The sequence below is a fragment of the Macadamia integrifolia genome, unplaced genomic scaffold (genome assembly GCF_013358625.1).
Source record: "Macadamia integrifolia cultivar HAES 741 unplaced genomic scaffold, SCU_Mint_v3 scaffold1250, whole genome shotgun sequence".
NCBI lineage: Eukaryota > Viridiplantae > Streptophyta > Magnoliopsida > Proteales > Proteaceae > Macadamia > Macadamia integrifolia.
In genome coordinates, this window is record NW_024868132.1 from 98,768 (window position 1) to 110,431 (window position 11,664).

General features: G+C 40.3%; 1 protein-coding gene across 5 annotated transcripts in view; it reads left to right on the plus strand.

Annotated features, from left to right (window-relative positions):
• Positions 1-11,664, plus strand: part of LOC122063209 (tobamovirus multiplication protein 1-like) — a 71,218-nt gene that overhangs the window by 20,559 nt on the left and 38,995 nt on the right. For all 5 annotated transcript variants that reach the window (XM_042626923.1, XM_042626922.1, XM_042626926.1 and 2 more), the window contains exons 3-5: positions 4,981-5,014; positions 10,919-11,005; positions 11,112-11,163. In XM_042626923.1, coding sequence (XP_042482857.1) covers positions 10,965-11,005; positions 11,112-11,163 — 93 coding nt within the window. In that variant the 5' untranslated portion in view covers positions 4,981-5,014; positions 10,919-10,964. The remainder of the gene's footprint in view (positions 1-4,980; positions 5,015-10,918; positions 11,006-11,111; positions 11,164-11,664) is intronic.

Consider the following 11,664-nt stretch of genomic DNA (forward strand, 5'->3'; position numbering starts at 1 on the left):
CATTTGGTAACGAGTCCAAGACTTCTGACAAACGTTGCATGCAGTACATCATCCCACCATGAACATGCATACCCAATAAACTTGGTGAGAATGAGTTCACACTTTTTCTCGTCTGGAAGAGACTTATATGCAAAAATCCTCACAACTTTGGTAAGCCAGTCAATAAATTCCTCAGGCCCCTTTGCACCACTGAACTCTAGAACCTCGACTTTGTTGCTATAATTTCTGTCAGAAAATTGCTGGGTAACATCTTGGGGTATAATAGGATCACGTTGCACTCGGTGAGGTGTATCTTCAATCCGTAAGGCAGTAAACTGAGGAGGTGGTGTAGATGGTCCTTCATCGACTCGCATTTCAGACTTTTGCATAAAGGCAAGAATCTTAGTGAGGGCACCTTGAGTTTCGTCCATAAACTTGTCATATTTTGCCTCATTTTTCTCAACCTTGGCATTAGTTTCCTTTTACTTCTCAAGTACCTCACGATACAACTTGTACAACTCAACATTGGTGATGTGACCTGTCATGGTTAGAGAGGGTAGAAAATTTACTCTGATACCACTTGATGTGGATATGGATCTGGAATCAGATCGCTTAAAAGCCAACCCAAATAAGAGAACTCAATAACCAAGGTGGATTGGTAGTATTGTAATTAAACAGAAGTTATAAAGAGAGTGGCAGAGTTGTAAATGACCACAAGTTATATGGTATTACTTGATAGCCAAAGGAGAAGGATATAACAAGAATTAGATTTATTCAGTATGAATAAATTAGGAAGAGAAATATATATAAGGGCAGCAAGTAGATAATGATAAAAGAGAAGGGCAATGATATGAGAATGGAGACAGAAAAAAAAAAGACTTTACCACAAGAAGACAAAGACAAAAATGACAAACATAATTTCAGCAAAGGGAGAAATAAAGGAAGAAATAGACTAAACAGTGTAAACCAATAAAGTAAGAAGAGAGAGAGGGACACAATGGAGAGTTATCTTCTTCCTTGAGCCAAGGAGCAGAGGTGGTGAACACCAAAGAGGAAATCAGCTTCGGCCACAGGAATCTCCTTCAACAGCTCAGACATTCCAGATTTACTGTTGCCTAGACTTGCTGGATCAACTCTAACCAGTATAGTTCACAGATTCAAGCAATACATGGAGTATTGAGTCTGAAACTTGGAACCAGCGATAGTTGCAGGTATGATCTACAACTCGTTGACCTGCTCACTATAGAAGAGGGCTTTGAAGGAAAGAGCTCAAGGGTTTGGTTAGCATATGGCACCCAAACGTTCGATCCAAATCCCAGATGCAGTCGATGGGATTTATTGATTCAGCAACACTTCAAGCCTGAGATGATCGCCCAGAACAGGGGAAGGGAAGGAAACCAGAATAATAAAAAGGAAGAAGAGAATGAAAAGAGAAAGAAGAGAAGAAACTGGAAAATTTAGAGGAAGCAGAGCAGCCATGGTTTCAAATCCAATAACATTTAATCAAATTTCTATTCGTCAAAATCTAAAATTGAAATTTTAGATTGTATTACATGACTACTTAATGGAAAACTTAAAGCATCACAATGGTAACTAATTGAAAATGGAAACTAGCCTAGATATAAACTGAAATAAAAATCCAAGCTAAATAAAATACCATAAACTAATTTCTGAACCTAAAAAGGAAAGTAAATAAAAAAATCCCAAATCAAAGAGATCCCTTCCATCGCCCAATTGCATCACCACGCCATCTGGTCCCCACTGATCGGTCCAAAGCCTCAACAGCATCATCAAAAAGGATCTCTCCGGGAGAGATATTAATCAAGCTTGATTTATAAACTACGAACTGTGGAGTGAATCTAGGAATAACATTCTTTGGAATAACTGATCTTCCCGTGAATGGAGGGAAGTCTCATTGTATTATCCGAGATATGGCCAAAATGGGACAGTTAGCGTTACGGAAACAATCTCCTTATATACATTCCCGATATAACTCTTAACGGAATCAGACTCCTACCTAGAAAACTACTAAACTGGGACTCTTCATCAACAACCGCCATTTCCCGCTATAAGAACCCAGGTAAACCCTGGTCTAAGGGACCAATTCTTTTCTGTTCTTACGAGAATTGTCCGTTTTACTTAAAAATCTGACTTAGGCATCGGAGAGTGCCTCGCCTGATCAGCCCGTGCTCACTCCCTTGTTTGTTCTTCTTTGCAGAACCTGAGGGAAACCTAGGATGATTTCCAACGGCAACAACTATTATTGAATTTCTTTGTAGTTTTAAGTTATTTTGTATGGTGAAAGGCAGTAGAGTGATGATTGTAGAGTGATAATTGTACTGTATGGGTTAAAATTGTTCTTTAGATGTCTGCTTGCATTCTGTTTTTCTTAGTGATTCTATGGATATTTCTTAATATTATACACTAAAGTGTGTATATTTATCATCATCCTCATCATTAGAACTCCCTGCCCTTGTGGAAAAAAGAGGACCATTTATGGATTATTTGGGGTCAACTATAGGGATCTTGTTCCTTCGGTCTGCCTGGCTGATGATGATCTGATAGTCTCACCACGTCACCCAGGGGGAGGGGGGTTTGAATCGATGATGCTAAAAAAATTCTTTGGGTTTGAATCGATGATGCTAAAAAAATTCTTTCTTTCTATGGCTCTTACTCAGCAAACAACCATATTGGTTGGCACTGGCCGTTTTACCAATCACACACACACACAATCGTATGCAACATCCCATCTCACACAGAGTAAGGTCTATTAGGTGTGCACATCCACTCTGCAACAGACACTCCCAATATGCAACATAATAAACAAGTACGGCCATGACACAAAGTCTTTACATGGTTTGGCCAAAGTGCCTATGTCCATTGGAGCAATGCCCAATTCAGGGCTTCATATTTTGCTCGACACACTACCACAATTCAGTTACTACAATGTCCTAGGAGCGCCGACTCCCATTACACTGGTTCTTGCACCCACAAGAAACCCAACGGACTATAACCCAAACTATCAAGCACCCACTTGATAGTGATTACAAATTTAAATCAAGATTACCAACTCAACCCTCAGTTCATTAGTGAACTAGGAATTCAGAAATCAACAGCCCTAGAACAATACAAATATGGGTTTGCGAGTTGTCATGTTACCTTCCATGAAGTAACGACAACCAAGAAGAACATGCAGATGAGTTCTCCTCAACTATTCCCTTTTGATCACTTTCTTAGATAATTCACTTTCTTAGATAAGGTTTTCCAGCAACAATCAACGCATTAGTCTTCTATTCAGTTCCACAAACTGATTTGGCTCTGAGAATGCAACCGAACAAGCTGTTGTACCTTACTTCAATCTACTGCAACTCTTAGAAGATCATTAACCTTGCCCAAGACTGCCTTCTTCTTTATCCTCCTGCTGCTTTTTGAAAGGTGACTTTGAAGCATGAGACAGCAGCAAGCAGCAACCATAGACATCTCGTTCCTTCATTAGAACACAATTAAAGCATAAAGGAAGAGCTTGATGAGGAAAAACTGCAGCAAAGAATTCTGCACTTGTCCTTGTTTTTCTTTAACTTTGTTCTTGTTTTTCCTGCACAAGATTACAAAATAAAATCCTTTTTATATTTTATAGATTTTTCATTTGAAAGTCATAACTCATCAGGCTTGGGGCCTTGGGCAACAAGAAACAACATTTTGGAGGGAAGAATCCAATCTTAGCTTCACATTTGGGAGGGAAGATCATAATTCAGCCGCCCAGAAATTTCCATATGTATGAACTTATGAGACTGAATTTTCTAACACCTTGTCACCTCATCACAGTTTCTGAAACTTCCACTAACTCTACTTCTGAGATGTCATAGTTTCGACCATCTTGCCAACTTATCACTACTGCTGAAATCTCATCTCACAATCCTATTGGGATTTTTCAATTTTAAACATCTTTCCCACTAGCCTTCTATTGCTTTGCATACTGATGGAAAAACAGACGTATCTCCCTCATTAGACGTAGGAATGACCTGAGATTTGCGCCACTGGAATGAGAACTCGAAGCTTTACATATTTCATGAGTAGAGCAACTCCAGAGTGTTCCATTAAAGCACCTCAAAATGCCCTTAAAAGACATGTCATCTGCAAAACTGGAATTCTGGAAATTCTGCATAACAGATAGTGATCAAGCCATATGTCTTTTGTAAAAATTCTGATTTATCTGATTCCATAGACACTGGAAATAGGGCTTGAAACGGCTACAAAACTTGTGATTTGAGTTTCAACAGATTAAGCCTCTAAGACGGCTCGAAAAATACATTAAGTTGATGACAGTGTAAAAACCTGGGTTTTGAAATTGATTTACCTACACTGTGTAGGCCACTTCACCTTGATTCTTTCCACTCTCAGTCCACCTCATATTACATGCTCTTCAGACACATTTGAGAGTATGTGTTGGTTCTTTTGAGAATGACATGTTGCCAACAATGACAACTCTTCAATCATGCCTAGATGGTACTGTTCTGACACTGGCTGATGCTGCCCAACCATCTCTGCCTCATATGCCCAACACAATCTTATTCATATTGCATGGAAATCTAATCTAAGAATTTTGGTTCTGTTCTGCCTTCTGTCTTTTATTGTTACCCTTGGTTATCTCCCCTCTTTCTCTCACTTCTCTTATCCCCTCAACCACTCTCTCTCTCTCTCTTTCTCTAAGATGTTTTTGTGAGGCTGGGTCCTGTTATTCCCCACCCAAACCAGGTGATGTGTTCCAGATTATGTTTTTCATCCCTTTACTACCTTTACATATTCTTGAAATTTTTATATTTGAGGTTTTGCACGGTATCTTTTTTTGGGGTTTGGGGGGCGGTGTAGGTAGAAACTGTCTTTTATGTATATGATACATTTTGATGATCAAGAATTTATATTTTTAAATATTTTAGCATGTTCTTTTTCCCTTTAAAGCTTCGAGGTATGGTCTTTGATGCAAGCAAATGTCTATTGCAGGTATTCCATCTGATGATTGGCATTTCCAACCTAGGTGAGGCATTGTATGTTGAACTATGGAGATGGCATCTGAGATATTTAACCCCCCCCCCCTTTTTATTATTTATTTACTGGCATTAAGTATGATTCTTTTGGAATCCTCTTATCACCCTGATTCATACTCTGTTGAGTTTCTGATAGAGTTATAGTTTTATTATTCAATTTAAAAATTTTATGCTATAATGATTCGAAAGATGCATATGTGGAGCATTTCTCATATAAATTTCTTAAAGATGATAATAATGTCAAGATTTATTGGTTAAGGGTAGCGTATAAGGATTATCTCTTATATAAATTCTCATATAAATTTGCTCTGTTCTTTCTCCTTATGAATGGAAACTGACAACTTCTAATATGTCTTGCCACGAGAAAGTTGCCTTGTTTATCTTAATTTGTTACTGGAGTTCTTCTATAAAATGGAATCTGGCAGTCCTTCCCCTATCCCCACCTGCCAAAGAAAAGAAGAGAGAAACATTGCACATGCCATGTTGCTGATGTAGGACAACAATGTGGTAACCCTATGATTGAGGCTTAGGGAGCTGACGAATGAATAATGGTCATATTATGGAGGGCAATGTGGGTAACCCTATGATTATATACATGGTTGGGAACATGGTTAAGGAAAATTGCAGCTAATTAAAGAAGTATGATAAATAGATTGAGAAAAGACGAAGAGAAACAGAAGTAACCAGATCGTGTGTGGTTTTTCTCATAGTTCGAGATTTTGAATTCAATTTCAACCTGTGTCTTGACCCAGGTTGAAACTTAAACATTTTGGATTTCGGTCAAAATTCAACCAAAATCCGGTACATTTTGGTTGGCCATTTCAGTGGGGTCAAATTGCCATGTTTTGTCTTGAAATTAAGGATCTCTAAACTTATTAACCTTTACATTGTGAGAAAACACACCCAAAATGATAGTTTGGCTTCAGAACCTAGGTTGGTATTGTGTTCTGTATGGTTTGGTATCCTTTCTCTTATATAGCCTATTCTACAAATTAGTTAATTTGGAAACATAACATTCAATAAAAGCAACTGAAGTATGTATTAAGAATGAAGAAATACCATTTTACCTGTACAACAATGTCAAAAAGTGGTGTCATCAACATCAATGCTATGCCCCCCCCCCTTCCCCTCCCTTGCGTCATGTCCTGATCCCCTCCTCCACCTTCCAGTGGCCATGGCCACGACCTTCCCCATTCTCTCCCATTCCCAGTCTCCCCTATGCTTCTTCTTCCTCCCTCCCTTCTCCCACTCCCCTTACCTCCTCTTCCTCCAACCCTTCCTCCACCCCGCCTCGGACTTCACCTTTTCCCTCCTCTACAAAACAGTGGACCTCCCTCTTTGACCCTTCTGCTCCTTCCAAGGATGACCTCTCCCTCCTCTTCATTCACGCTTTCTTGGCAACAAAATGTTTGGCAGATATCCAGCTTCCTCCCTCAATACTGAAATCTCCAAATGGTGCTTCTGTCTGGAATGACATTTCCTTGGTAACCGCCCCTTTTCTCCATTGTAAAATGCTCTCTTAGCAAGCAATGGAAAGCCCAAGGTTCTATGATAACTCACCTTCTTGAAAATGGAGTGTTCCTCGTTAACTTTGCTGCTGAATCTGATATGCTCAAGGCTATGGAAGGTGGTCCATGGCATGTTGGAACAAGCCGATTTTTCTCCGCCAATGGAACCAACATATGCAGTTGCACAAGCTGGACTATAGCTCTATCCCTTTATGGATCTCCTCCCTAGCATCCCACTTCACTTGTGGTGTCAACTAGGCCTAAGTATTATAGGCTCTATAGCGGGAAAACTTCTCTTCACTGATATCAGAACAAACACGATGCAAAGGTTTTCATTTGCTAGAATCTTTGTGGAGGTGTCAGCTGAATCCTCTCCCCGCACCTCGGTGTTTGTTATGGATGATGAAGGTGGATCATCTTTCCACCAAGAGATATACTATGAGTCTATGACTGGGTTCCACCGCATTGTACCACCTGCAAAAGTTTCGGTCCTTCCACTTTGTCTTAGTCGAGGCTGAAACCACAAGCTCCTGATGAATTTATGGAATATCCCTCCTCCAGCACTCAGTTACCCCTCTCGCTCACCAACCATCCTTCTTCCTCTACTCCCATGTCTGCTCCCCCATCCGCCACTTCCCTCCTTCGGGTTTCATCCCTTTATCCTGATCCCCGCAATCCCTTGACTGTCTCCTGCCACCCCAGACGTGGACGAAGGAGTAGAAACCCCCCCCTCGCAAAGCTGCCCCATCTGCCTCCCTCGCCATCCCGGTCGGTCATCCTTGCCCACTGATTCTTCTTCAGGACCTTCGGTCACTCCCCTTGACTGAAATTCCTCTCACCCTCTGCTCTCCCGCAGCCCTGACGACTTGAGGCCTTTCAGTCCATCCTCTGTTGATAGGTGCCAGTCCTTGTTGCCCTCCTTTGCCCGCAGCCTCCATCCCGCACCTTTTTCATCCCCATATTCCGCTTCGACTGTTGCTCCTATTTTCTTGCCTCTTTGGGACACTAACGCTGCTCCTCATCCACCTTCCTTGTTGAGGAACCCTATTTCACTTGATGATGCTAATCTTCCCCCTCTTTTACCCCTCCCTTCTCCATTGGGTTTTACCACTTTACCCTTCTCTAGCCGTTCCTATAAACTAACCTCCCCTTCTTTCTCTCTTTGGCCCAGGCCCACTCTTTCCTCTCCGTTGGCCAGGCCCATACTAAGTCCTTAGCTCTGGCCCACTGGCCCATTACCACTCTAACCACTCCTTGGGCCATGCCCATTCTAATACCTCCTCTACCCTGACCCACCTTAACCTGTCATGGCCCATCCCTACTTTTAACCCTCCATCCCTCTATTCGGACACTCCGAACCATCTGATCCACTCGATAGTCCTTATGCCCATTCTAATACCTCTTGCCTGCTAGGCTTCCCAGACCTAGTCAGGACTGTTACAATATTAATTAGATGTAACCAGAACCAGAAACAAGAAGAAGAAGAGAATAGAAGAAGAAGAAGAAGAAGAGAAGAAGGAGAGACCGAAAGCTGTCCAGAAACAGAGCAGCCTGCGATCAGTCCAGAATAGACTGATCGCAGGTCAATGTAGTGTATATATATTGCATAAAACAAAGAAGAAAGTACAGAAAAGGCCCTCACTTAAGTCGCAACCCTAAAACACTGAAATCTGGACTCGATAGGACCAAAAGGCCCCTATCGGGTCTTGGTTTTGATGCTAATCCCTTATCGGGATTAGCGCTAATTCTTAACAAGGACCATGCCACATCGTCAATTCCTTTGTCTGTAGCGCCTCAGCTGCTTGAGCTCCCACCTCCTGCTATGCTCTCCAAGCATAGGCAGGACCTTGCCACGTCTCCCCTAAAGGTCTCCATTTCGTTCATGCCTCTGGTGCCTCTAGACCACTTTTCGGTCTCCTCTCTTAGGAGCTCCAAGAGAATAGCCCATGCTGTGCTCTCCCAAAAGCTGCAGGCCTTGTTGCATCCTCATCTCACCTCTACAAAAATCATCCCTGCCACTCCTTCCGTGGCCTCTCATCATCATCAGGACCCTTTAACACCCTTCACTGCTTCTTTGATGCTCCCCCTTAAGAATCAATGCTTGTTGTATTCCCTATGGTAGCCCAATCCATCTCATCTCTTTTGATCTCCCCCCTAACACCATTGTCTCCCCCCTTAGGGAATTCCGCAGACGCCATTGTAGTCAGCCCTCTCGTCTTGGCCGTGCTAACCTCAGCTCCACTGAGGTCTAGTTGCCCCACATCTCCCCCTCATTAATTGTTCACCTTTAGAATGTTTGGGGTCTCAAATCCCTTGCCAAGAAATCTGAATTTGATCCCGAATCAGGTCCTTCAAATCCATTCTTTGTTGCCTTCTATAGACTAGATTCCTGAAGCTAACTCCTCTCGCATTGCTCACTCCATTGCCCCTTCCTGGTCTTTTCTCTCTAACTAGTCCCATTGTCCCAGTGGTAGAATCTGGGTCCTTTGGGTTCTCCCCTTGCTTATATTCCCCCCTCTTTTTCCTTGTTATTAATTATTTAGAGAAAAAAAAAAAACTGGTGTCATAGGAACTTAATAGGGATTTCCTATTTAAGCATGTTTGAAGCATTAGATTGGAAAAAAGAAAACCCAAATTTGTAGTTTGGTTGTGGATGCTATGGCATAATGATGGCAATGTCATCCTCTGCTTGAAGAATCTCTTGAAGTCCATCATAACAGCCCTATAGGTGGACAATTTAAAATTTGAGGAAATTTAGGCAAATGATGCTTCAAATCCACCTAAATGTTGAAGTGGATGCTCCACAGTTGACCACCAAGTCTTGATTCAATAGCCAAATGAACAACTTCACCAAAAAATTTAGGTTTTCTAGTATTTATGGAGTTCTCAAGCTAAAGGGGCAAAAGTTTAAAAATTTAAGCAAAATGATTAAAATTTTTGGCTGAAATTGCTGAAATTTTGATTGTAATCTGGTATTTCTATAGGGTCGGTATTCCTATAGAGTCGACACATAGGGGTATGTTTCGAAGCTTCTAGAAGCCGAAATATTTCGCAAAATCTGAAGTCATTCCGACAGAAATATTGAACCATGGTTTTCTAAGAATCACATTTAGAAGGGCTTGAAAACATCAAAGCTTCAACAGACTTTGATGTAAAATCAAAATGAGCAGAAAAAGAAAATATCTTCATTCCTAATGTATAAAAGAAAAACAATTAAAGAAACCTTCAGTGTCCAGTTATGAAGGTATCAAATTTTGATTTCAGTCCTAATGCCAGTCAAGTTTTGATTCCACTGAAAACTTTGCTGATTATGACTCAGAATTGTATATTTTATATGGCTGTAGTTGATTCTGATATAATTGAGATAATTTTTTAGTTTTGGTATGAGTTGAGACAAATATTTTAGCTGAAGTAACGGAACTTCCAAATTGAAATCCATGAGACTCTTAATCCCATCAAAACCAGATTCTCGTCCAGTATTTTTCCCATGACTTTCAGATCATATCAGATACATGACTCGGTTTGTCAGGTAACTAACTGGAAACCTTTTCTTTTGGATACACTACTGAAAAACCCTTCACTGGCACCAAGATCAAAATCAAGCAAAATGGGTTAGTTTTGACACCAGAAAGTTAGTCCCAAAGAAAATTATGAGAACATATCTGGACTCAATGTTAACTTCTAAAATAAAATAAGACAATCAAACCTTGGACAATTTGACAATACAAATCAACCCATAATAACATTAAAAATGTAATGTTGAATAAACACATCTGATGGCAAACAAAAATTTTAAAACCTGAATACTTAAACTGTCCTTATCTATCCAGTGTTGAAAAAATTGAATATAACAGACCAAACCTAGACAACCCAATGTCAAACAATCAAATTCCTCTCACAGATTGGATGCCCTTTGACAAATGTTGGTCCCATGCCCCAATTAAACACTTCGGTGGGTCCCACAGAGATTTGTCCCCTTATAGCAGAGTTAGTTATTCTGTGTGCTTTCTTTCTCCTACATCTTTTGGCTCTGCCTCTGTCCATGATATTTATGTGGATCGTGATGATGGTCTGGCCTTGGTGGATATTTGGGGCATGGGTTGGGGAGGGGTGGGTGGGAGGAAGAATTGACAGTTTCTGGCTATAAGCCCGATGATTTCTGTGCGCCTCATACCCTTTCTGTGATATGATTGATAACTTTTTATTGACAGTTTCTGAGAGATGTGCATGCAGTTTGTTTTATATTTCTTAAGATGTGCTAGTACGACAAGAAACACATCATCACAAGAGATAGAGAGAGAATCATTTTGTAATAGCTATTGGTTATTCTGCTTGCACCTTTAACTTGAATGCTAATGCTTGGCATTGTAATTTTGTCTTGGTCAGGTTTCTTTATATACTTTGTATCGACTGTTATTGCTACTTGTAAGGGATGGTTTTGCTGGTCGCATGCTTGTGCATTTGTTCTGATGGGTATCTTCTTCTTGTCCTATTTCATTATGTTTAATTGTTTAGGTCCATTTATGCTTTTAAACTTCTATGGCTGGAGGATTTAATTGCAATTATTCTTTCCTTGCAGCATGTCCCAGCATTATCTTCCTAGCAGCATTTCTGCTACTTTTATCTTTCTGGTATTTCTCTCTATCCTTCCCACTCTCTATTTTGTTATTGGTTGATTGGTTCCTGTTGTTTTATTTGGGCATCATCATAGTTGTCACGGTGCCAAGCCGAACCGAAGTGGTGGACTCGTGGAGGGCTGTCTAAACTCTTAGGCGACAAGTCGCCCGCCTAGGCAACCAAGACACCCAAGTGTTATTTTTTATTTCCCCTCTTTTCTAACATTATTTTATATGATACATATACCTTATATAATAAAAATCAACATCAAGCCATATCAAGCCATTAAAAATCAACAGTAAGGCACATCAATCATAAAAAATAACATTAAGCCATATCAAGTCATAAAAAATCAACACCAAGTCACATCAAGTCATCAAAAATCAACATTTAGAGAAATGTTCTTGGTCTCTGATAAGTTTGATTGGTCAAATGATTTTATTTTTACATAAGAACTGTTGTATTAGGTTAGATCAAAACACCAGCTTTCCAACAATTTTAAGATTACTTAAATT